This window comes from Plasmodium vinckei (genome assembly GCF_900681995.1).
Source record: "Plasmodium vinckei vinckei genome assembly, chromosome: PVVCY_09".
Taxonomy (NCBI): domain Eukaryota; phylum Apicomplexa; class Aconoidasida; order Haemosporida; family Plasmodiidae; genus Plasmodium; species Plasmodium vinckei.
The window spans coordinates 1234530-1262329 of NC_051301.1; the positions used below are offsets into that span (position 1 = coordinate 1234530).

Below are 27800 nucleotides of genomic sequence, written 5' to 3' on the forward strand. Positions count from 1 at the left end.
TTGATCAGCAAATTAGTTTTCCATTAATCATTATATATGTACAATATATAGTTAGTACATAGGTAGCAGAACATTTATATATAAAGGAAATGTAGTAGTGCGTTTTTTCTACAACTATACGGCAATATCCTTCCTTATTTGATGAAATATCACATTTGTTCATTTTCCAGTTTTATTGATATTTACATTTTTTAGGGATGCTTTAGTGATTTATATAAGTATTTACGAATAATTTAAATTGTATGTTTTTTTCTTTAATAGTTTTTGGTACATAAAAAAAATACAATAGTCAAATAATAGCAGAAAGCATGACAGTGTAACACATTAAAATGCATGTAGCATATAATTTAACATAATTATATAAAATTGTAAATATAATTAAAAAAAAATGAAAATAACTATAAACATAAAAGTTGGGTAATTAACTAATAAAAAATTGTAAAATTCTTTAATATATGAAACTATGACACATATGGCTGTGCTTAAAAAAATAAAACTCCCCATAATAGTAGTAACGATAAGAATATTGAATTAGTGAAAATAAACATAATAATACGATGGAAGTATAAGCAATTTTCAGAACTAATGCTATAAGGCAAAGTACATAATAAATATATGATTAATCTTATTAGCATAATAGGGCATATAATTTCTAAAATTTATCAAATGAAATATAGTGTCATTTTTTTTCTTCCCCTTGATGATTTCTGGAAAATAACTGTGGTTATATAAATACTTGAAATGAGGTATACAATAAATTTTATAATTCCATGTGTATAAGTAATGGTTACAATAATAATAACAAAAAAAAGAGAATATAATAATAATAATAAATAAGCTGACGAAATTTATAATAACACGACATGCATCTCATGACGCGTATATGCACACGCATATGTTGTTCTTACATATACTTATAATTTATCCCACTGAAACAAAAATGCGTCATATTTTTGTATTGTTTCTGTAATTACATAGTTGTAATCTCATAATTTATTACACCACCTTTAAACATTTGCGAACAAAAGAAAAAATAATTTCATCTTTTTGACTCTTCTATCAAGGAATTCAATTAACCAATTCTTCCAACTGAATCGGTTTTGAAGTTCTATCGAATTTAATCATTTTTTTTATCTGAACCTCCGCTTTGAATTTGATTAGGTTGAGTAGAATTATTGGCATTTTCATTTTGCTGACTTAAAAGTGTATTTTTTCTGTTCTTGTCCACTCTATATATACATCTTTGATATATGTAACACAAGAATATTACATCGTCACGAAAGCATGATAACTTATGCATCCATGGCATATCAATTAAAAAGAAAGCAATATCATCAATAAATGTATTTAGGGATTTATAAATTAATGCTTTCCATGGTAAATGTTCAACAGATTTAAGTTTATAATTAATATATAATTGAGGTGTCATCATAATAAAACCAAAGGTATAAACTGTTCCGGCTAAAACTGATATTATATAAGAATACCATGATTTATATTTATTATAAAAAAGAGAATATATTGCATATCCAATAAAACATGGTATCAATACAATTCCAACATATTTAACAGCAATTTTATCATATTTTTTAGTCATAGATTCAGTATAATTTTTTTTGTCTTTCATAATAATATATGGATATTGTTTACTAAATGAAACATTAACAGCTTTAGTTACTTTCCATGCTGATAATGCAACTCCTAAAAACATCTCAAACAATAATAACCATGATGTATCTTCTGAATCATATAAATATAATGCTAATATGATATCACAAACAAATGAAGTAATAACACTAAGTGCTGATAAGCCTTCCATTGATTCATTTTGATGCCAAAATTGCATATCATTTTTAAAAGCAAAAAATGAAAATATTGTATGCAATAATATAAATACTGCTGAAAATATTAGCATATAAATATTTGTTGTCATTAAGATTTTTTTCATCATATTTATTTCTTTATGTGCAGTTACATTTGATAAATTTTGAAGTGAAAAAGATTCTTTCTTTTCCATCATTGATATAGATGCATCCATTTGTTTTACAAACATATAATACATAAAACCACAAACTCCATAATTTATATTGATTGATATTAATTTATTTTCATCTGAATTTTTTTCAATCATATCAGGATATACATACAGGTCATTTTTCTTAATATTTTTGTGATAATTTGTTCGTATCATATATGGATCATATACTGAAATATAATTTATTCTCTTTTCTTTATCCTTAAAAAAATCGTTATCTAGTACATAATAATCATTTTCAATTAACCAAAAATCTGATAAAAAAAGTGGAGGTGTATATGTGCGGGCATTTATATTAATTTTCCAATTTTTTAATTGAGGTAGATTAAATTCACTAACTCTATGTTTTGATAAATCGTGTATAATGTTTATATCGATTCTTTTTTTTATATGATAAAATTCTTCTTTCTTTTTTTTTTTTTTAACTTTATAATCGTCTTTCATTAAATTATATTTTTCATCTTTATCAGCTTCAAATGGTTCTTTTTTAACAGTAAGTGGTATATTATCAACTAAAACACTCTGTTTAAAACTTTTTTTTATTGTGCTTTTTAATAATGAGGATTCATTACGCTTCTCATAACAATGCAATGGAATAGCAATGACACTTAAATATTTTTCGCCTTTCCATGTATCATCAAGATAAAAAGAATATTCCAATTTTTCATATTTACTAAATTGCTTATATGAATATAATTCCTTTTCTCTTATTTGTATCAATTTACTATTTTTTTGTATATATTCAAAATCTAATGAATGATTATTACTTAAAAATACATATATATCAAATATATCATCATTTTCAAAACTGTTTCGTAATATTAAGTTATTAATATTTCCGGACTCATTTTTTGGGTCTATTTTATTTTTCCCACCAGACATAAAATTCATAATTGTGTGCATTATTAGCATTTGAACAATGATTGATATTATTTTCTGAAAAAATGGAACTCTTTGATTTTCATTTTCATTCCCGTTTTGTCCTTGCCCTACAGGCGCAGGGGTGGTAGCTGTGTTAGCATCCATTTTTAATACAAAATAATCAATTAAGTAATAGTAATAATTCGTTATATGAGTTAGCTAAAAGAAGTGGCTAAATTGCTATTTTTGTGTGTTTTATTTTATATCTGATAAATATGAAATGAAAGGATATTATAAAAAAAAGTATAATGATTATGCCAAAAATGCTAATAGAATATATAATATCCCGTATTCACAATTGTTCTTATTTAGCCAACTTCGAGATTCTATATTTCTATATGTTTATACCCATTTAGCCATCAATATATCATTACAATTATTTTTTCTGTAATGTGAATTTATTTTTGCATATATATATTATTTACTTATTCTATTTAATTAAAATGTTATGATTTATAAGTGATATAATTAGTTAATAAATAAATGCGTACAATGGTTTATTTTTGTGTGAAACCCAAAGGGGAATACTTGCTCAACATAGTTTTCGTTTCTACTTGACTTTCTCGGCCTTTTATTATATTAGTTGGTTTGTAACTTATGATTTTAATGAATTTATAAAGACTATTGATTTTATTATATTCTCTTAATCTCTTAACAATGCATCTACAAATTAATTACTGATCATTTATATCATCATGATTTGATAAAATGAAATAGTCAATATTTTATAATCATATATATATAATAATTTAAGATCGTAATAGCTACACTATATTAAATACAATGCATAAAAAAGTATATTGTAAATTTCTTTAAAAAGTTATCTTTTCTTTTCCGAATTACGATAAGCCACAAACATATTTTATGTGATATTTGGTAAGGCTTTGTTTGTGTATTACATACATAAAAAGGTAAAAAATATTTATATTATATCAAATTGAAATGAAAAAAAATATATAAATTATAATAAATCCATAAAAATTAATTTATTTATTCCTGTATTATTATTGAGGCTATAATGTTTTATTTATTTTTTTATTCATATGTATATATTATGCAATATGCTTATGGATATATAATGTACTGAAAAAATGAGATGAGCACAAAGATAAAATATTATTACGTATTCCTGTGTTACAAAAATATATAAAATGATGTTTTTTAATTATATCATTAAAAAAAATAATAAATGACGCAAATGGTGTGATATTATTTTTCTTTGTAGTATTTGAAATATTGTTTTAACAAAAATAAAAAAATATTAATTGATGCCATAAATAATGTAAATATAGTATACTAAGGCGTGTATCTTAAAATCATATTTCACTTATGCATATACAAAGATAAATATAAAGTATATGTTGCATCATTTTAATTGTAAAAAAATAAACAAATAAAATAAAAAATTATGATGAACAATGTTTTATTCTTTTTATTGTTTGAGATACAGTTGCCACTGTCTTAGTAAATCGCGGTGTTTGAAAAGTTCAAACATTTCTTGAAAAAAATAATCATTACCTCATCATAGTTACACTGCAAAGGGAAGTCTTTGCATGGCCCATGCATATGTATTTGGATAGGCATTTATAAATAAAAAACTAATAAAAAATTAATTAGGTTTGATTCATTTAAATTATTATATAATAGACGTAAAAGAGGAGTAAAAACAAAACTAATATAAATATGTATTTAAAAAAATCAAATTATTTCTTCTTTATTCCATTCTTATACACACCATTATATATATTTAAAAAAAAATAATAAACAAAAATATGTATTATTTCAAAATTGAATATTTATAGAATACTAAAAATATATATATTTGACAAGCGCGTCTGGGCATATTATACTGATCACATAATACACAGTAATAAGCAATTTAACTTATAATATGAAGCGTATATTGTAAAAATATATTATGCCAGTTTGCTCGTTGCCGCAACTATAAACATTAAGGGATATTACTTATACATATTATTAACATGCACATTTATTTATTAAACTATGGTGTTTTTCTTAAGCATTGGCTAGTGTTTTAGCCAATACTCTTCCATGGCCACATGATATATCACAAATAATTTCATTATCAAATAAATCCGAATCAACAAGTGTAGGCTCGTTGTGATTTTTTTTGTCCCCTAAAGCTAAGCATGAAGAATTATATTTTCCCCATGAATATAATTTATTGTCTGAAAGTAACATAGAATAATAGTAGGTGTTTCCACCTGCTTGTATTTTATCAATATTTTTTTTTATTAAACTATTTTGATATTTTGGATTTAGAGTAATAGCTTTTGGTTCTAGCCATGCTCTTGAACCCCAAAAATAAATAATGTTACTTTCTGAACAAGCAATCATATGATTATCTCCACATGCAATTAATTTTATTTTTATATTTTCAATTTCAAAATATTTAACTTTATTTGGATAAACTTCATGTGAATATAAATCTCCTATACTATTTTCAATACCTAATTGTCCATAATCATTTCTTCCCCAAACATATACTTCACCATTATTTGATAAAGCCGCTGAAAAACTGTTACCACATGCTATATCTTTAATAATAATATTATTATTAACAAAAAAATCAATTTCTTCAAAAAATAATTGATCTCCATGATTTCCTTTACCTAATCTACCAAATTCTCCCTTCCCACATCCATAGACTTTTCCACTCTTTGTTAAAGCTAAACTATGTTGTTCACCACAACATATATTTATAAATTCAGAATTATCATTATTAAATGCTTCTATTTTTTTGGGTTTCATTAAATTATTTTTATTTCCTTGTCCTAATCCACTAGCTCCTTTAAAAAAATTACCACCCCATCCCCAACTATATAAATCATTATTTTCATCAACCGCCAGTGTATGCTTATATCCACAACACACATCTTTAAATTTTATATTGTTATCATCTAATTCTATTTCTTCTGGCGTTAAAGAAATTTTGCTTTCTTTCCCCCCTTCACTTGACAATGTTCTACCTAATTGCCCTTTATCATTTAATCCATATGTATAAATTTTTCCATCAACTATAAAGGCTGCATGATTGCAACCCGCTGATAACTTATTAATTTGTTTATTTTCGAAATTTCGAACTTTTTCGGGAAATGGATATTTTTCTCCCGCTTGCATTGAAGAAAATAAACTATCACCTGAGCATCCCCATCTCCACAAGTTATATTTATTTTCTTTATTTTTTTCTACTTTGTTTTTTTTAGAACTATAAAATCGAACTTCATTCTTGAGCAGCTGCGTATTACGCTTTAATATATTAAAAGTTTTTAGCATTTTAACATTTTATTCGTTAAAAAAAAGGGGAGAAAAAAAAGGATTGGGGAACACATTTAATATTTTGTTATGACATTTGTAATAAAAAAATTATTTAAAACGGAAAAAAATTAATATAATTAAAAATATATATTAAAGGATAACAACCATAAAGGAGTGACCCAAAAATTGTAGTTTAAATCGACGATATTTTATTCAATTTTTTTCAAGTTCACTGTTATAAAATAAAGTGGATATATAAAATATTTGCACATAGTTATATATTGATGAATATAGATTTTAGAAATTAAAAAAAAAACAAAATATTCAATTTTCTATATATGAGAATTATAAAATATAGAGTACAATTTCACCCATTGTAAAATATAAAGTATATATGTATATACGCATGGGGAAATTGTTGCATATCCCCATATAAGTATTTATATAATAATTTATATATCAATTTTCAGCCCTCGAATTTTACTGCGGAAAATAGTAATTCTCAAGGTGTTATTGTTATAAAATTTTTATGTTTTTGTAACGTCATTAAAATGTTATAGAAATGTTAAACATATTTTGGTGTATGGACAAATATAGTGATAATTTTAATAGGTATTTTTATTTCATTTAGGTTTTAAATAAATGCGCATACGTATGTATGTGTATGCATACTTGGATCGTAAAAATTGTTTTGCATTTAAAAAAATATATATACACAAATGTTGGGAAATTTTATAAGCAAATGCATATTTATAGCCCAGTGATTTTAATGTTTCATACATTTATACTTAAACAAATATACATGCATAAATACATAAGCATATTGTGTGAAATAATAAATTGGTTTATAAAAGTGAACAAAAAAAATAAATCATATATATAGCAATTTTTAATTTTATTTAAAATTTGGTAATTTAGCATATTTTTTAAAAGGGGTATGAATAAAATACTACCAACTTGCTTTAACAAAACCTGGAAAAAACATTTTTTGGATTAAAGCCCGTGCTTGATGTCTACACAGGCCAAAAAATTTATAATATCCTCTTGCTCGTCCTTAAAAAAAATATTATGTTTCATGTTTATGTAGCTTAAAATTTGAGTGGGAAAACATTTAAAAATATAGCGTACATATATGGACAACAACATACAAACGGATGTGTATTTTATGTATACATATTTGCATAATGTGTATAATTTTTTTTTAAAATACATTAATTATGTGTTACCTGTAATTGCACATCGGTTCCTAAACCTAACAGGGCATGAATCCCTTGGCAAGGAAGATAGTTTATACTTCCAATAAACATATTCAATAGGAGATGAGGCTTCTGATATATATTTTTTTAGCAATGCCCGTTTTTCCTTGTATTTTTCAATAAGATATTTTCTCTTTAAATTTCTTTGAATCTTAGCTTCATGCCTTTTTAATACTGTATATTTGTTATTTGGATCTAATCTCTTTTTTAAATTTAAACGATGAGATTTGTTTATATTATGTTGTGTTACTCTCTTTTTGAAAATTGGGTTGTAGTTATTTAAAAATAAATAGCGACTATGCCTCTCCTTGATACTAAAAGCAGTTGTTTGGACTAAAATGAAATAGGCAATTAACCATTTTATAAAATTCAGCATTTCACATTTTGATTAAAAAATATATTGTCTATAAAAAAACTTTAATTAAATTATATTTATTATTTATGGGAATATCCCTCTGTTTTGGTTTTCTCAAAACAATGAAAAATATATATTAACTAGGACGATAAATCGAGGTTGTGGAAAAAGAAACTAGCTATACAAAAGTATATGAGAAAAAATGGGAAAACAATAAAACATTATTATTTATATTTTTTCATTTTTTTATTTCTTTGTAAGGTGTGAGAGTTATAATATATTTTTATTTAAAGGTTAAAAAAAAATTGTATCTTTATCAATATAATTCATATGAAAGTTTATTTCTAAAACATTAGCATATAAAATAAAAAATAATAATATAATAAAAATAAATAAACATCTTATGAAAACGATAAAATAAAATCGCGATGAAGCTAATTTTATTTATTTGTCAATAAATTTTTAATTAATGCCATTGGACTTGAGATTTTAATAATATGTGTAATAAAAATATAAACATAATTATAAATGTGACATCGATATATCATGAACTTAATTATATACACGATATAAATATTCATAAACTTAAAGAGAAAAATAGAAACTTAAACAAAACAAAAAAATATAACAATATTATATGCATATATAAGGCTATTTAATAGTGTATTTTTTTTTGTGGGAAGAATTTCTATTTTTACTAGAAAAGTATTAATAGTGAAAACGGTATCATAATTTGTTATGTATAACAACAAAATTTAAAGGAAATTGCACACACATAATATTATTGATAACTAATATAATTAATAATAAATAACTGAATGTATTATAAGCAAACAATATGATCTATTGATCTTGATTTTTGCCGAGAATATCGTTGACGAGGGTTTATAATTTCACGGTGAAGCGTATTATAATTAACATATTTTGGTGTAAGGTCTCCTATATGTTTGATTGGAATAATATGATTTTTTTTGTTTAAAATGCTGATTATGTTTTCTTTTGGTGAGTTTACGTTTTTAATTGAATCATTTTCAGATGCAATAATTTCTTCCTTTCGAGCATTTTCAATATCTATATTTTTCATCTCATAATTATAGTTTACCATTTTGTTTATCTGATTTTCTGGTTCCAAAGTTTTTTTCTTTTTCTTTTTTTTTATGCTGTCCACGGAACTTATTAGCTCTTTATCAGTGTTTTTATAAGATTCACGTAAACTTTTTATTTTTTCAAATTTTGTATTATATGTTTCTTTCTCATCATTTCTCTCTAAGTTTTTATGAAATGAACTATGCGAACTGGAATGTAATTTATTTTTTAATTTTATTTCATTAGAACATTCACGATTTTGTAAATGATATGTTATGTTATCAGTTATATTTTTTTCAGATTTCTTTTTCGTCGTTTTTTTTATTTCACCTTTTGAGGATTTACGATTTTCTTTGTACGTACTACCCTCGATGGGGTCCAATTTTTCATAATTATTATTTACAACATTCTCAATATTTCCCACCCTACTATTACCATTTACACTAAGATATTCCCAATAGTTGTCAAAATTTTTAAAACTATGATGATATGAATTGGGTGATGAATGTAATCTATTCATTTTTGTCTTATCATGGGAATAATTTCTTTCATTATTTTTAGTGTAATTATTTAATGTGGGAAAAAGATCATTCAAATTGCTGAGATTATTTTCATTGTTTTGGGTAACAATTGAATCTATAATTTTATTCAAGTTTAAAAAAAAAAACGTTGAATATTTTTTGTGTTCTCTAGCCATTTCTTTGTATTCATTTTCCTTATCTTTCTAAAAATCATAAAAGGGAATAAATAAAATAAAATGAATTAATAAAAAACAGCACATATATTGCTCCCTTTTATTTATTCTTACCGCATAATTTTTGATGATATTAATTGTTCTTAGTAATTCTATGTATTTGTATTTATAGTTATTTTCATATTCATAATATTGGCCATTGTCTTTCGTTAAGTTTTCCAAATGATTTATTCTGACACTTAAAATATTTATTTTTTTTAAATTTTCGATGTTCAATGAATGCAATCTTTTATTTTCATTATTTAAAAAGTTTATTAAATTTCGTAATTCTTCTAAGCTTTCACAGTCATTTTCTTTTAGAATATCCAAGAGGTATTCTTTTTGATTTTGTATATTTCCAGAAATATCATTATTTTCCATTTTTATCTATATGCATATATATATGTGCTTAGATACGTTGTATAATTCATATGTATATTATATTTCCTCTCTTTTGTAGGATGGGATATACACACGTGCATTTATAGTATCTTTGCACATATATATATTCTCTACATATTTATAACTAAAATGATGCATTCTTAGGGTACGAAAAAAGAAACTCCCTAATACAAATATTATTTAAAAAAAATTCTTATTTTCTCTCACTTTTATTAAGTTGAATATGAAGCATAAATAAATTTTACAAAATAATAAAATTTCATTTAGTCTTTTTTTTCTTATATGAGAAAAAAGTGAATTGGTATAATATTCTCTTTGTGCATTTTTTTAAACGAAAAGCGATATTTTTTTTGACAGCGTAAAAAAAAGACATTTAAATATATGAGGCTAGAAGACTACATACATAATTAATAATATACCCAGTAACGAAAATAATTTTTATCAATTAAATTAATTTTTAAGGTAATCTATAGACAATATATGAATGTGTATGTTTTATGGATGTATTTATATGAAAAATGTATTTTAAATAAATAAAATAGACAAGATCCTTAAGACATTTTGTTTTCATTTTTATATAAATGGCAACACGAAGAAAAGAAAGATGTCACATAACTGGAAATTCGAATAAAAATAATTCGCATTTCACTTTTTCAGACACACAAAATGATGATATTTTATTTGAAACTAATAATGGTAGCAATGGCAATGATAATAGTATTGACAAAAGTAATAGTGATAATTTGAGAGAAAATATCCTTAAAAACAATAAGCACTATTTTAATGAAGAAACAATAAAATCTTATAATGATATAAATGTGAATGATAATAATTTTTTAAATACATGGATAGATACTAAAAACAAATCAAATATAAATATATTCGAAATTAACAAACATATGAAAGAAAAGGAAATCGAATTTGTTAAACTTAATAAAATAATAAATGAAAAAAATAATATAAATTTTAAAAATATACCTTGCAAATTTAAAAAAAATGAAGGAAAAAAAAGTAAAGCAAGTATTGATAGATCTACTGCAGAAACGAATAATATAAAAAGCGAAAAAAAAGATAAAGAAATTCAAGTAGATGAATTATGGAATTATTTAAGTTATGTTCATAATTCGGATGACAGTAGATTGAAATACAAAATTAATGATATAATATATAAACGGACTCAAGATGAAAAAGCTGATGAAAATTTTAGTCAATCTGAAAAAATGAATGAAATCGAATTGCACCACAAAGACAACACAGATAAGAGATCCCAAAGTATCAATTATGATGAATACAAAAATATAATAAAATATATATTGCCTTCAATGCCAGACAAAAAAATAGATTATTCTTGGAATTGTTTGAAGACGAACTTAAAATGTGAAAGTGATAAAGTGGATTATAAACAATTTGTTAATTTTATAAATGAGAAATCGGAGAATTATAAAAATATATATATAAATAAAATAGTAGCCAGCCAAATGAAAAATAAAGTAATAAAGTATAATTTCAATCCTTCAGATGTTAAGTTAAAAACAATTAATTATATTGACAATATTCGATTAAAAGCTTCAGAATTTTCAAAAGCATTTAATGAGTTGATATCAGAAAAAGAGCTATATGATTTGTTTAAAGGAAAAGAAAAAATAAAAATTAGTGAGTTAGAAAAAATTATATCAGATATAACTAATGAAAGAACAAAACATACAGTAGAAGGAGAAGATATAAAAAATACGAAAGAAACAAATAAAAAGCAAGGGGGTGATCCTGAAGACGGAAAAGAAGTTCGAAAAAGGGATATATTAACAGATTTTAATATGAAAGCATATATATCTACACTATTAACAAATAAAAATAATGAAGTTTTTGTTAAAAATTTTATAGATAATTTAAATACAAATTATGAAGCATTAAATTTACAAAATCATTTTATAAAAGATGCATATGATTTTTATTCTAGAAACATCCCCCCTACTGAAAAAATGGATAACTCATATAATATGGAATTAAATAAGGAAGAAGTAAAAAGAGCTAAATTTTTAATCGAAGAAATCGATTACTCAGTGCGCAATAATTTTCGACCTAAATATTTAAGTGAAAAAAATAATAACATCAAAAAAAATCCCCAAAACCCATATTTGTCTTTATATGAAATTTTTAAGCACTTAGACAATGATAAAGACAGTTATATAACAAAAGAAGACTTACATAAAAGTATTAATAATTTAAAAATAAAAAATATAACCAATGAAGATGTAAATCTTCTTCTAAAATATATTGATACACAAAAAAAGGGATATATAGATGTTAATGATTTTTTAACAAATTATAAACTGGAAGATAACTCGATGATTTCATGGATTAAAAATACTAATAAACCGTATTTTGAATTTGTTAAAAATTTAAAAAGAGAGGACTTTGAAAATTCTAATACTGGATCTCGAAGACGATCAATTAGCGAAAATATACCAAATAATGAAAATGCATTTATTGCTAAAAAATATGACGATGCAATATATAATTATAATTTAGAATTAGATCAATTTTGCCCTTCTTATGTTATTAGAGAAAGGATACGAAATAAATTTATAGCGAAGCCAGAAGATTTTTTAAATAAACATATAAATGCTACAAAATTTCATTTAACCCCTTATAAAAATACAAATAATATAATTCAACCAGTAGAGAGTTCTGATCTGTATATGAATGATAACTCACGATTTAAAACAACCTACAATTTGAATTACAACTAGTTGGAAAAACAAATTGGTTATTTATATAGTAAAATATTAATTTTTTACATAGGATTTATGGAATATATGTATTATCCATTCTTATGTGTATACATACGTATGTATATTTTGCACGTTTTTTATTAATTTTATAACAAACATGCTTCACCATCGATTTATTTGAATTCATTGGAGCACCAAAACGGGGCATATATAAAGACATTTGTGTGTAGTATTGTGTTAATATATGTATTGTTCTGGGTTACTAATTTTTTATGTTAAATATTGTTTAAAAATAAGCATTATGAAACTGTCAAAACATTATTTTCATTTTTTTCATCATACAACGAGCTATTTTTTTAGTTATTTTTCAACGATAACATTTTTTTTGTATCTTATACTGTAATATTTTTATATATAAATGTGCATTTTCTTTAGTATTATATATATTTATTTTTTTAACTATTATTTAAGTCGGATAAATGTTAACATGTTTTTCATTTCATTGGAGCACAATTACAATTTCATAGATAATTGAAGTAAACAAAAATATATATAATATGTAGAAACAATGAATATAAAAGTATATATTTTTTTATAAAATATAGCTTTAAATAGACAATGAAACAGATGAGGATAATAATAATTGCAAAAGAAAATAAAGAAGAATTTTGCATTATCATGTTTAAAAAATTATAGTCTTTTTCTTAAATTTTACTGGAAACATATACATTAAAATATACACTAGTTTCCCCGTTAAAAAGACGTGAATATTAATAAGTAATACGCATAATGAATTTATTGATTATTTAACTTATATATGTACACATGGATGTTTAATTTGCTTGCTTGATTTTTCTTAAAATAAATTAAGGAAAAAATATAGCAGTAGGGTAAAATAATGAGCCTACATAATATGGAGTGGTTATTGCTGATACATATTTTTTTGTATTACTTTCTTTATCACTGCATTCATTATTTTTTTTTGAAGTTTTGCTTTCATTCTCATCACTTAATTCTTCTTTTTTTTCTTGGTTATTTAATTCATTTACTTTTTTTTTGTTTTTCTCCTCATTATTTATACTCAATGTGATATTTGCTAAGGGATATGGGCGATAATATACATAATGATAATAATAGGGATATGAATATGTTTCGGGAACAGCAACATATTTTTTTGTAGATCCAAAACAACCTGATGGTTTAGAACGCAAAACATACTTCCATGCAATATTCGCGGGATAATAAAGAGTAGAGACTGGTTCAGGCCCTAAAAAAAGATATAAAAAAAATATATACACCAATTAAAAAAGGTTTTTAAAAATATAAGCATAATAGCTTATTAAAATTATTGAGTTTGAAAATTGGAAGCCATTCATGTATGGCGATTATAAAGAGTTATATACACGTAAATATATGTATATATGTATTATGGTCGGTTCATATTCATTATTAATTACTTAAAAGGGAACATTCATATGTTTCTAACATTTGATTTGTCATTGTAAATGAATTTTTATTATATGATGTTTATCAACTGTTTTTTATTTTGAGTATGTATATATTTGTTTCAAAAGGAGAAATATATAATATGTTTAAACAATGGATAATATATAAAATAATACGTACTTTGGTTAATGCAGTGTAAATATAATATTTCGTTTAATAGACATTGGTTATTTTATTGTTTTTTGCAAAAATAAACATGTTTGATGTTCTCAATTATATATTTTATTATTTTTTTTTCCTCTTTATTTTTCCTTGGGAATTTCAAAAAAAAGACACAAAAAAAATTGGGTGAATTTTTTAAAACCAACACATGCTCTAAGCCCATTTAATTTGAATAGTCATAAAACAATTTACACCATAAAAAGCAATTACCCCATGTTGCTTCATGTTTTATTTTTACATATATGACCATATGATGCATTTAGCTATTTATTGTGATTGAAGAAATGTTTTTTTGCATGCGAATTTATATAAAGTATGACAATGCTATAACTTAGGAGAAAATGTGAAATTTCATAGCATGCTTTCATTTTTTTGAATTTTTTTTTTCAAAACATAAATTATGATATTTATAAGCATGCATGTAGAAGATTAATTAAATGGAAATATATATTTATTTATATATTATTTTATTATTTGAATTCCCTAATTGTTTAATAATTTATATAACATGAAGGATATCAAAATATATACGAATGCGAACAGTTAATTGTACAATCTCTATAAAAAATATTTTGAACTTCACATAAAAACATTGGAAACAGACACAAATATACACATAAATTTATGTGCTATATTTTTTATTGGAATTTTCATATTTCAAAAAATATTAAACTTTTATATAATTGAAAATGAGTTAATTATTTTCTCAAATGATAGACAAAAGGCTATAGCTTTCGATTATAGCAATGGATATTTTATTTTAAATTTTTAAAAAATAAAAAAAAATAAATATCATATGTTAAGGTAAGGAGAAAATTTGAGAAAAATAGTCTCTTTTGGGAATTCAATAAAAATATAATACAGAAAAATAATATAGGAATATGATTTACTTCGTATATAAAATTGCATGTCTTATATGTGATATGATAAAGGTGATATCTCATTTCTGCTTATAAAAAATTTGCTATACATTTTGAACATTGCCTTATGTGAAATACAAAAAACTGTAGCAATTTTAACCCTTCCGATATTATATATAAATATATATATCATAAATAATTTTCGCAATTTTTCATTTATTGATGGTATATGTATAATTATATTCCCTCAAAAAATAATAACGTGTGTAGGAACATATTTTATCATTTAAAAATAATTTATATTTTTCAATCTTTCAATTTATTATTTTTTTGTCTTAATGTAAAAATACATTTTTAAGTAAGGAGTATGATCCCAAATTATTGAAAATTATGCGGTCCCCTAATAAAGAAATAATATGTGAATATCATAAAATATTCTATTATACTCATTGAAAATCTATGTATTTTTAAATAATTAAGGTGTACCTATACATATAGTGCATATGTATGTTTCAAATTTATTTTGTTTGCTCCAAATATATTCCATCCTCTTGTAAATACAATGCCAATTGAAAATGAGGAAACAATATGCAATGTGATATATGAATGTAATGATAAAATAAAGCTATACATGAAAATAAACGATGTAACTAATAATATTGGAATAGATGAGATAAAAAAAGAGATGAAACCATGTTGTAATCAAAATGGTGAGAATGATTTTACTAATATTAAAGAAGTTAAATATTTTAAGTCTGATTATGATAGTGAAATTAAATTTGTATCTGATACGATAAATGGCATATTGGATAGCCATAAAGAAGGTACTAATGGGTGTGTGATATCTTTTTTTAATGTGAGTGAACAAATGAAAAATAAATGTAAAAATAACATAAAGAATGACAACAATAATTTTAATCACAATTTAAGAATAAATGATATATATTATTTTATAGACAATTTTTTTAACAAAGTAAGTAATATTTCCTTTGAAAAAAATAAAAAACAACAAACAAAATTTTCGATAAGATATGGCATATTAAATTATAATAATGTATACGATTTGTTAGAAAATTATTGTGATAATAAAGAGTATTATCAAAAAATAAAAAGTTGCGCTTTAAAATGGGATGAAACAACAGAACCAAATTTGAATATACGTAAAAATGATGCAGTACAAAGTAATGGGTTGAAAATGTTCAACAAAAAAACCAAAGAAATAAAATTTTATGAATCAGAAACATTAAAAGAAATTCTTAATTTTGGAGAAAAGGAAAAAATAGAACTGGAAAATAAGCTAGAGATTAATGATTCATTTTATTGCTCATTAATAAATCTAAGTATTGGCAAGGATGAAGAAAATGACCTATTTACTAGTAATTTATTAAGTAATTTAAATAATGGAAATAGTTATGATAAACCTGGTACTAGCAACTTTTTCTTCATCAATGTCTATTATATGGGTTCTCATACTAATATAGAAGAAGAGAAAAACAAAAAAAATGAAGCAAAAAATAAATTTGATGAGTTTAGTAATATAATAAGAAATAATTTGTTCGAAAAAAATATAAAACTTGATAATTTAAATATTGGAATAATATCAAAATTATGTTCGGAAATATTTGCATGCTCAGTTTTTGTTCATTTGAAAATGATTATGAATGGTTCAGACAATTATGGTATAGAAAAAAATAATGAGGGTATTTTGAATTTTCTATATTCCATTGATTTAAAAATAAAGGATTTCTTAAGCTTGCTTACTAAAAATATAAATAAATCAGAAAATAATCATAAAGATTTAAATCTTAGTAACAATGAAAGATATAAACAAATTGAAAATATTTTATTTAAAAATGTTTATTTAGATGAAAAAGACAAATATAATATAATAAAAGAAGCTATTAATTTTCCTGAAGAGCACATTGATAAGTTATTATTATTAAATAAAACTTTTGAAGAAAATTATTTATTTTATAAAGAGAAGGAAAATGAATTTCATGATAGTATAAAAAATATTGTAGAAAAGCAAAATCAAATTATAAAAAAATATGAAGAAGAAGAAAAAAAAAAAAATAATGATATTAATAATGTACTTATGGAAATATCTTGTATTGATGAACAAAATTTAGAAATAAAGAATGAAATAGAAAAATACAAAAATTTAAATTTAAAATATTTAGACACAGAAAAAAACATTCACGAAGAAGACATGAAAAAAATCCAAAATTCTAACACATTAATAGACAAAGAATATGAAAACTTTTTAAAATTTAGAAACGAATCAAAAATAGATAATCAATTAATAGAAAAAAGGGAAAATGAACACCAAATTAAAGTTGCAAACAACTCAGTAATGCCTAATGATACTGAGAATGGCAATATTCAAGATATATGTAAAATTCAAGAAGAAGAATATTTAAGAAAATTAAACGATGCAATATATTATGCAAAAAATGTTTTCCAAGAAACCCATAACTTGAAGTAATAATTATAAACCCCCAAATCACAATTTTCGTTAAAATTTGTTTATTTTTTTTTTCCTTTCATATGAATAACTATATTTATATGTATTTATTATTAGCTAATTATCCTTTTTATTTCATTATTTTGTCATTTGTCATTTCATTTTTATTTTCAGGGAGCATTATGATGATATTATCAAAAAAAAAATGGAACTGCTCAATATTTTAAAAAATACAACTTCAAAATTTAACGAAAAAGCAAACTCATTAATGCATGATTATAAAAGTTCAAAGGGACTGAGATTCATTTATACAATAGTTGATACTGGAATTGATTTTGATGGAAAATATGAACAAAATAATTTAATTGCAAATAATGATCTGAATGAGTATAAGAAAGCGATAGAAGAATTAGAAAAATGCGAGTTTAACGATATTCAATTAAGTTGGATAAATAAAATGAACTCATTGTCTCGAAATTTTTAATGGAAAATGTTGTGCATAATATGATAGTACATACTTATATAGACATATATATCGTTTATATATTTTTTAATAAGCGTGAAGAAAAAAAAGGAATTTTTGATAGACAGTAATAGTTCCCTTTATATTTTATGTTGCTATGCCTAGTTAAGCGCATATATAAAAATCGAAAAAAAAAATTACATAAAAATGTATTAATGTAAACATATTTTTTTAAATAATATTCATACAAAGTTTAAAAAATGAAGATATCATTCTTAATATTTTCATGTTTTATATACATAAAAAGTGCATTTGACATATGTATGCTGCCTCCCGATTAATAATGCATAATGTGCATTTCATATTTTTTCAAATAAATAATTAATGAAATGTGTATTGCGTATGTATATATATGTGTGATATTATGGAAAATATATTTATATATTAATGCTGGTAAAAGTTATTATATGTTATATTTTATGTGTATAAATATAAAAAATGCAATACATTGTTTTTATTCAAAGGGTGCATTTTTTGTGCTTTTAAAAGTTTAAACTGTCATTGTCAAATTTTGAAAAAAAATATAAAAAAAATGTAAATATTTCCACCAAAATTAGGAATACATTTTCTATCACTTGTTTTGTACTACAAATAATATGTATGTATGCGCATATATGGGAATACAACTTCAAAAAAAAAAATACAATAACATTAGATTAATTCATGTTAAGTATTCATATGTCTATGAATAGAAACCCACAAATTGTGTAGTATCATTTAAAAAATATATGTGTATATAATAAAAAATATCAAAAAAAATAATAAAATGATATATAAAGAAAATATTCGTATTTTTTTTGATTTATTCGAATAATTTGATTTTTTTATATTTGTAAATTTTTTATGTAGTAATACATTAAATATTATTTGTTCTTAAAGTATGTTTTTATATTAATATTTATATGCATACAAATGGACATATTTATTTGTCTGTTCCTGCATGCACACTTTTTGATTATAAATACATTTGAAGGATTTTTCTATACCTCCTAGAGGTAACTATTCGTATTTGTTATTATTTTTTTTTCGTTTTTATATAATTCGTCATTATTTTAATGATAAAAGATACACTTAGACACACTTATTCTTTTTTTCTCATAATAAACTAAAAAATATATACGATACATACACCCGTATATATAAATTTTAGTGTGAGAAAAAATAAACGCATGTTTGCTATATATATATTCATTCTAAAATAAAATAAACTTTTGAAATTTAAAAATGGATAAGAATTATGAATTTCAATACTACCAGAATTTAATGAAAAAGGAGTTAAAAGATTATGAAGCACATTCAGATGTTTCATGCAAAATTGGATATAGTGATTCTGAATCAGAAGGGGTTGCATCAATAAAAGAAGTGCCCTATTATGCATATAAAAAAAATGTGATAAATAATAAGAAAGAAAAATTAGAAAAGCCAATATGGCGAAGCTTTTATGATATAGAAGAAACTGCAAAAGATTCATATTCTGATTATGAATATTCAAAGAATAAAAAGCTCGGAAGTGAAATTGAATCACCTCGATTTGGGAACACATCCGAAGATGATTATAAAAATAGTGAAAGAGTGAATAATGAAAGTTATAAACGAAATCAAAATAATGAATGGGAAAATAATTATATAAATGCAATAAATGATTCTGCAAAGATTTATCCATTTGATAAAATAAATAATAATGTAAAAAACTCATTAATAAATAATAGAAATGATAATAGTTCAAATGAAGATTTGATATATATGTCTAATAATCTTAATTATAATTTTAGAGAAGAATTAGAAGAAAACATGTTTAACAATTTAAATATGTTTAAAAATTTAAAAAAAAATAATTTTGATGATGCTACTAAGCATTTTATGAAACCTAAAACATTTAAAGACATAAATGGGTTATATTATGATACAAATGAAAAGGCAATAGATATTGATTTGCTAAAAATGGAACACGAAAAATTAACAAGAATGAGTAGTTTGGCAAATTTAAATCATATAGAATGTGATTATTTTCCTCATAACAATTTTACAAACACCCACAATGATAATGAATATAAACAAAGTAAAATAAATAGAAGGGGTAATAATAATTATACTAAATTGAAAAAAAATATATTAGACAAAAATATTCATAGTAATGAAATAAATAACACATCATTGTCTTCTGATGATATAAATTCATATATTTATGATCGAACTGCAGAAGATTATAATGTAGGCATTAAAAATAAGAAGGGGATTGAAAACACCGGGAAGATTGGAAATAAGTCTAAAGGGAAAAATACAATATTGAAGAGAATAGGAGTGCATTGGGAAGACAAAAAGAAAATGCAAAATGAGGAAAGTTATGATGAAGAGATGGAAGATGAAGAAGATGAGGAAGAAGAGGAGGAAGATGAGGAAGAAGAGGAGGAAGATGAGGAAGAAGAAGAAGATGAGGAAGAAGAAGAAGATGATGAAGAAGATGAAGAAGAGGAGGAAGAAGATGAAAGGAAAAAAAAGCATATACATAAAGGTGGTAAAAAAAGAAATGATAGTGATAAGTTTTTAAAATTAAAAAAAAATAATATGTCAAATGATTTAGTTAATAATAAAAAGAATCCAAAAAAAAGACAGGATGGTAAAAAAAATAAAAAATCTTTTGTAGGTACACCTAAAAGTATATCGAAAGAGATTGTTAAAAATATTATTAAGGGCATTGTTGAAAATTATGATAATAATTACAGTGAACATTTTAATTCGAATACGATGTCTAGCAGTGATGAAAATGAGGATAGTGAAAATAATCAAAAAACGAATAAAAATATATCAGAACCAAAAAATACATCAGAAAATGAAGATTTGATAAATGAGCATATTGCCAAAAAAATAAATTTTGAATGGTGGAAATCCACTGAACAAATTGATAATAAAGAAATCGATGATATTAAAAACCAGAAGGATGCTTCTGATAAAATCAATAACAAAGACAATTTAATAGAAAAAGAAAACTCACATAAAGAGAAAATTGGGAATAGATATGAAATACCAAAGGATATTTCTTATTATGTGAATATAAATCGAAAAAAAAATGTTGAACAAATGATAGATGATAAAAATAGTAATAATTTTGAAGATGGTAATGATGAAAGTGGTTCTAATGAAAAAATTGATTCATGTGAAAATGACAACAATATTGATGATTCGAAGAAAGAGGAAAATTTAGAATCACAAAATATAATGAAACAATTCAATATAGAAGAATATAATAATAATTCTTCACTAAGTAATGAAAATAAAGAATCTATTCATAATTTTTTACACTGTGAAAGTGAGCAAATACCCGATTTTGATAATAATAAAAACAAACTTCTAGAAAATGATAACCAGTCTGGTAATACTATTAATGATTTATACTCTTTCTATGATAAAATAAATGAATATTTTGAAAAAGAAAATGATGATGATCTGAATAATAAGAATAAGCCAGATCTAATTTCAAATGATTCGAATGATATTAAAAAAAAAAACTTAATTGAATTTGCACAAAAAATTATGGAAGGACAAAACAGTATCGGTAAAATTCATAAAAACTTTAATGATTATGACAAAGATGATAGCAAAAATGAAAAAATTGATATATTTTTAAAATATTTAAAATGTGTAGATAATAATTTATTAGAAACAGTTTTTGCATTTTTTGTGGAGAAAGAAAGTAATGCTGAAATAAAAAAACATTTAGAAACGATTTTATTAGAAAAACGAAATAAAGTTAGTCAATTAACCGAAACAACAAATATATTAATGAATAACCAAAATACACAAACAGTTGATAAAGATTTAAAACATGAAGGCATACAAACTAACAATATAAAAAAAGAAGACAATTCAATACAAACTGGCATTAAGGATATAAACAATCAAATATATGTTAGAGAAAATATGGTTAATAAAAAAACCAGTATTGATTCAATTTTTTTCAGAAATTTAACTAAAGATTCTGGATTGCAAGAAGAAGCAAATGCTCCTACTAAAAGTAAAAAATATGAATATGGTGAAAATCAAAATATCGATATAAGCACCAACTTAAATAAAGATGAATATGAAGAATTGAAAAATATAAATGATTTAAAAATAAATATTTTGGAAAAAATAAAAAGTTGTTATAATAATATAGATACTGAAAATAACTATGAAGAAGCCATATTAATGATAAATGATAAAGGAGATCATCAAAAAAATAACAAAGATATTAGCAATAATTTGTATAATATTAAAAGTACTGGAGATAATAATGTTCAAAACAGAAGTGTAATAACAACAGAAACATTTGAAACTATTAGATCATTTGAAGATAAGGTAAAAATATTAAAATCACAGAATGAAAGATTAAAAAAAAAAATAGAAAAGTTGTATGATGAAAAGGAAAAAATACAAAATGATTATAAAAAAATGGAAAAAATAAAAAAAAAAACAAGATAATTTATTTGAAGCTACTGATAAACATATTGAAAAGCTTCATTGCGAATTAGAAAATATGTCTAAACAAAATGAACTTATCAAAATAGATTTGAAAGATAAGGATATGAAAATAATCGAACTGGAATCTCAAATATGCAATAATAATATGCATAATAATGAATATTCAAACTTGCATATAAAAAATAGTGAAGACAATATTAATGATGCACATTCTTTGAATGATTCAGTAACAGATAAGAAAACAATTAAAAAACAAATTGTTCTATTGCAAGATCAATTATTTATGTTAAAAAATGAAATTAAGCAAATGGAGTGTTTGAAGTCTGAAAATATGGAATTGAACAAATTATTAAATATGAAAAAACATAATATAAATGAAAATGAAAGAAATATTGCCAAATTAGAAAAAAATATCGATATACTTAAGGAAAAAAATTATAATTTGAATGAACAAATTTGTGATTTAAAAGAAAAAAATATAATGCTTGAAAAGGCTGCACAATTAAGAAGTGACGAAAGCAACAACACAACTATTAGCAGTTTTGTCAGTGATACTACTATTAATAACGAAATAAAAATAGTGAAGGAAGAAATAGAAACATTATATAAAAATAAAATAGATTTATTAAAATCTAATTTAGAAGAGAAAACAAACAAAATAAATATATTAAATACATTATTAAAAACTTCCAATGAGCAATCAATTGAACTTAATAAGAAAATAAAATGTCTATTAAAAGAAAATAAAAATTTACAAAAAAATTATGAAAAATCCATTAACGATTTGAAAAAAATTAATATAAAATATGATGAAGATATAATAAAAGGAAATTCCACTAAACCAGATAATATAATTACTACTTTCGATATAGCTGATGAAAAAATTGAAAACGACGCGATTAAACAAGATAGCGAATTTGTTCAGAAAGATAATTCATACAATTTGAACAAATTACAAAAAGGCTATAATAATTCTAATGATAAAGATAATGTAGAAAATGGTCATGATCAAAATATGTATGAAAAGAATTGTACTGCTAATTTAAGGGATTCGCAAACAGATGATACAAATATAGCATTAATTAGTGTAGATAAAAATGAAATGACAGAAGAAAATCAAGATAATTATAACAGTTTAGAAAATAATAATTTAAAAATAAATGAAACGAATACCATGTTCAATAATAGGAAAGAAAATATATATACGAATTTATTGAAGAATGAAAACAAATATGTTAATGTAAACAATATATTTGAAATAGATAGTATAAAGGCAAATTTGCAAAATATGTTTAGCAACACCAATGAAAATATGTCTTTTAATAATGAACAAAGCTATACAAATATGAATAAAATAAATGCATATTCAGATTCACACATTTCAAACAATATAGAAAATGTATATGCACCAATAGAAGATGTATATAATAGAAATAACTTACAATTCATAAGTTTAGATAAAAACGATGAAAATAATCACAATAATTTAATAAAAAGTAGTGATAATGTAAATATAAAAACATACGAGTCTTTAAATAAGATTAACGAATTCGAAAGTGCAAATAATGAATCAACATTGAATAATACTGAAACCGAAAATAATTCAACTAATAATTTTAAAAACATAATTTATGAAGACAATAATACTGCATATACAAATAAAATCATTGAAAATTATAATGATCAAGATTTGAAAAATGATTATTTAAATTCGCAAAAAACGAATAATATGAATGAAAATAAATCAAATGATAATATGGTTAATGAAAAAAAGAAAAAAGGAGAAGCATGGATAATTGACATAAAAAACAATGAAGTTTTCCCATATACTAAAATAGAAAATCCGGTCTTATCTGATGAAAAAGAAGTTATAACTAAAAAAAATAGTAATAAAAAGAAGGGTTTCCAAAAAAAAAAATCAAAGAATACCACAGTAAATGATATACGAAATAAAACATATAACATTGTTAAACGTCCTAATGAAAGCATTAAAATGAATAAAACTGGATTTACAAACAAAAAGAAAAACGGAAACTTATACATGCATAAGACAAATGGAAGTAAATTAGGTTCACTTGTAAATGATATTTCAAAATTAGTTAAAAATAAAATAAAAGAGGAATTAAAAGGTAAAAATATATCTAAAGATATAACCAATTTTGAAATAACAAAAATTAAAAAAAAAATTCCAATATCAAAAAGTGCTTTAAATAATATGAGACAAGATACTGCAATAATTTCGAGTGACACATTTTCATTATCTTCTGATGCATTAAACAGTACTTTTGAGAAAGTAGATGAAAATAGTAAGGGTAGTATTGCTGATAAAGATTGTAACGATCAAATCAATAAAGGACCTTCTGAAAATTCATTTAATAACAAAACTGCTTATAGTGTTAATTTTGCAATAAATGAAAATAAACAAAATGCATATATATCTAACAATGATATAATTGATACTAATATTCAAAAAAATTATATGAATGATTTTATTATGACCAATAAAAATGATTATTCCTTGTATAATCCAAGTTATGTAAATAATGATATATTATTGAACAATTTCACATTAAATCCAAAATATATGAATGAGTCAAAATATTTTAATCAAAATTTAATGGATATACAACAACAACTAGTACCTGGCATACTATTAAATGGTGTCAATGGTTTATATTATAATATGAATTTAAATAAAAACGAACTAGATAGTTCAAAAATGTGCAATATTGATATTCCTACAAATAATAATATAAACTATGATAGTATAAGCTATGAAAATTGGGTAAAAGCAAACTTGTTAAATCAAAATAATTATAATTCAAACACCGAAATTATTAATGAATATATAAAAAATGCAAATCCAATGGTTAATGGAATTATGCAAAATAATATGAGCACATTTAACGACATAGCAAATGGTAATAAACATAGTAACCATTATATTTTAGACAATAACATGAATGCTCCTGAAAAGGACAGTATTAATTATAGTATAAATATTATGAACAATTATCAAGATATTATTAAAAATATTAATGAATGTCCATTGCCTGACACACTTGATAATAAAATCCTTAATTCATTATCATTGGGAAATAATAATAGTGAACATATCAAAATTGGTTTTGAAAATGGAAATATGAATTCATATATTCCTAGTTTGAATGCATTAAATCTAGAAAATAACCCTACTCTTTATTTACAAAATAATAATAAATCTTTAAATCAGGATGCTATAAATACTAGTGAAGTTGATAAAAATGGTCAAACTGAATTAGCAAATAAAATAAATAATTCTCATGCTTCAGATGCCACTTTAAATGACCAGATTGAAAATGCAAATAATAAAGATGTAGGTAGCAAGACAACAGAAAAAAAACCTTGCAATAATAATACAAATAAAATCCATAACTCAAAAAATAATAAAGTAGTAAGCACAAATAATTGCCATGATAAAAAAAAGAACTTAATCAAAACTAACACTAGTAGATCAAAATCTGTTGATATTAAAAAAAATGATAAGAAAGGGGATTTAGTTAAAGAAAATAATTTTAAGCGACCAAAGATGAGAACACAAATATTTAATTATTCAGAAAACAAAAATGGGTTAAGAGATATGTCATCTTATGCTACGAAAGTTTTAGAGGATATGAAATCTCTCATACCATCAAATATTAGCAGTTTAAATGCTGCGGGAAAAAACAACCAAGTTGAGAAAAAGTGCTTAAGCTCGGAAATAAATAATATCATCACTACCAGTGAAAGTACAAATGTTTACAAAGAAAATAATGAAAATGAATTAAACAACTTACATAATAAATACTCAAAAACGGAAAATGAACATATTGTTGAAAGTAAAATAACCACATATTCTGATTCTGATAATAAACAAAATGAAAAGGATGATTGTATTGATAAAGATAGAAGTAACAATGATATGCCTATTGTGAACAATGCAAATTACAACAAATTTAATATAAATAATAATATGGATAATATATATTTTGATAATAAGCACATTTTTCAATATAATAATGAAAACATATCAAAAGAAAATCGTCAAAATACATATTCCAAAGATTCATGCAATTTAACGTATAACAAATTTAAGAGAACCGCAAGTGCTGTTAATAATTCATTTAGAATTCCTCCCAAAGGGGACAGCAATTTATTCCAATCTGAAACACGAAAATCACTATCCAATTTTCGTGAAGCCTTAAAAAAACAAGGAATTTTGGGATAACCAAGTAAATATGTGTATACATTTAATACACATTCCCTCTACACTTTGAATTTTATTATGCGATATATATTTTTTATATAGTATGTATGCATGATTACTTTCACTTTTGTTTATCTATATATTACATATACATACACATGCGTTTTTTATTTTTTTTTCGGTTGTTTAACAGTGTTTATAAATTTGTTCACAACTTTTATTTATTTAAAATTTTTTCATTATTTGGTTATTTGTATATAATATAACATTTTTTCAATTTGATACAATCTTAAAATAAACAAATAGCTATTTAATCAATTTTATGGGTGTTTTAATTTTTACATATGTATTCGTAGGCAATATGCTGATTAAAAAATACTTTTTTTTTTGATTTTTTTGTGTAAATAATTATTTAAATTGAAACAAAGAAAATATAAATTTATTAAAATAATATTGTAAAATAATTATAAAAGAATAATTATGTTTCGTTTCGTATTGTTTCTTTTATGTCTCTTTTAAATTTGTTTTTTTTATTTTTGTATTTGTGAAAAATAACAACGTGATCAACTATATATAAAACCAAAAGGTATACTGAAATTAAATTTAAAAAAATGTCAAGCAATAAAAATAAAAAAAAATAAAATAAATAAATAAATATATATATAATACAAAAACGCTATATGTGATTAAAAAAAGACCCAAGCAAAATTAGCATATCATTATGTTTGTAATAATTATTTTTATATAATGAATTGAATATTATAAGTAAATTGAACAAATAAAAATAACTATAAAAAATAGAA

The 27800-nt window shown here is 22.9% G+C and overlaps 9 protein-coding genes across 9 annotated transcripts; 4 read left to right on the top strand and 5 right to left on the bottom strand.

The window, feature by feature from the left end:
* Positions 1 to 1117: 1117 nt before the first annotated feature.
* On the bottom strand, positions 1118 to 3061 carry PVVCY_0903580 (CLPTM1 domain-containing protein, putative; the record flags this gene model as incomplete). Its single annotated transcript, XM_008626694.1, has 1 exon — positions 1118 to 3061. The coding sequence occupies one exon, from the start codon at positions 3059 to 3061 to the stop codon at positions 1118 to 1120; it is 1944 nt and encodes a 647-aa protein (XP_008624916.1).
* Positions 3062 to 4972: 1911 nt separating this feature from the next.
* Positions 4973 to 6253, bottom strand: PVVCY_0903590 (UVB-resistance protein UVR8 homologue, putative; the record flags this gene model as incomplete). The annotated part of the gene is made up of 1 exon (XM_008626695.1): positions 4973 to 6253. One exon carries the CDS (start codon positions 6251 to 6253, stop codon positions 4973 to 4975), a length of 1281 nt encoding a protein of 426 aa, XP_008624917.1.
* A 931-nt stretch (positions 6254 to 7184) lies between these two features.
* PVVCY_0903600 (apicoplast ribosomal protein S14p/S29e precursor, putative) lies at positions 7185 to 7867 on the bottom strand (the record flags this gene model as incomplete). Its single annotated transcript, XM_008626696.1, has 2 exons — positions 7185 to 7288; positions 7462 to 7867. The coding sequence occupies 2 exons, from the start codon at positions 7865 to 7867 to the stop codon at positions 7185 to 7187; spliced, it is 510 nt and encodes a 169-aa protein (XP_008624918.1).
* Positions 7868 to 8669: 802 nt separating this feature from the next.
* On the bottom strand, positions 8670 to 10046 carry PVVCY_0903610 (conserved Plasmodium protein, unknown function; the record flags this gene model as incomplete). The annotated part of the gene is made up of 2 exons (XM_008626697.1): positions 8670 to 9656; positions 9741 to 10046. The coding sequence occupies 2 exons, from the start codon at positions 10044 to 10046 to the stop codon at positions 8670 to 8672; spliced, it is 1293 nt and encodes a 430-aa protein (XP_008624919.1).
* A 602-nt stretch (positions 10047 to 10648) lies between these two features.
* On the top strand, positions 10649 to 12817 carry PVVCY_0903620 (calcium-binding protein, putative; the record flags this gene model as incomplete). Its single annotated transcript, XM_008626698.1, has 1 exon — positions 10649 to 12817. One exon carries the CDS (start codon positions 10649 to 10651, stop codon positions 12815 to 12817), a length of 2169 nt encoding a protein of 722 aa, XP_008624920.1.
* An 848-nt stretch (positions 12818 to 13665) lies between these two features.
* On the bottom strand, positions 13666 to 14299 carry PVVCY_0903630 (conserved Plasmodium protein, unknown function; the record flags this gene model as incomplete). The annotated part of the gene is made up of 2 exons (XM_008626699.1): positions 13666 to 14066; positions 14257 to 14299. 2 exons carry the CDS (start codon positions 14297 to 14299, stop codon positions 13666 to 13668), a joined length of 444 nt encoding a protein of 147 aa, XP_008624921.1.
* Positions 14300 to 15889: 1590 nt separating this feature from the next.
* On the top strand, positions 15890 to 18275 carry PVVCY_0903640 (conserved Plasmodium protein, unknown function; the record flags this gene model as incomplete). The annotated part of the gene is made up of 2 exons (XM_008626700.1): positions 15890 to 17808; positions 17966 to 18275. The coding sequence occupies 2 exons, from the start codon at positions 15890 to 15892 to the stop codon at positions 18273 to 18275; spliced, it is 2229 nt and encodes a 742-aa protein (XP_008624922.1).
* A 1263-nt stretch (positions 18276 to 19538) lies between these two features.
* On the top strand, positions 19539 to 22772 carry PVVCY_0903650 (conserved Plasmodium protein, unknown function; the record flags this gene model as incomplete). Its single annotated transcript, XM_037634358.1, has 1 exon — positions 19539 to 22772. One exon carries the CDS (start codon positions 19539 to 19541, stop codon positions 22770 to 22772), a length of 3234 nt encoding a protein of 1077 aa, XP_037490463.1.
* A 55-nt stretch (positions 22773 to 22827) lies between these two features.
* PVVCY_0903660 (conserved Plasmodium protein, unknown function) lies at positions 22828 to 27018 on the top strand (the record flags this gene model as incomplete). The annotated part of the gene is made up of 1 exon (XM_008626701.2): positions 22828 to 27018. One exon carries the CDS (start codon positions 22828 to 22830, stop codon positions 27016 to 27018), a length of 4191 nt encoding a protein of 1396 aa, XP_008624923.2.
* Between the last annotated feature and the right edge of the window lie 782 nt (positions 27019 to 27800).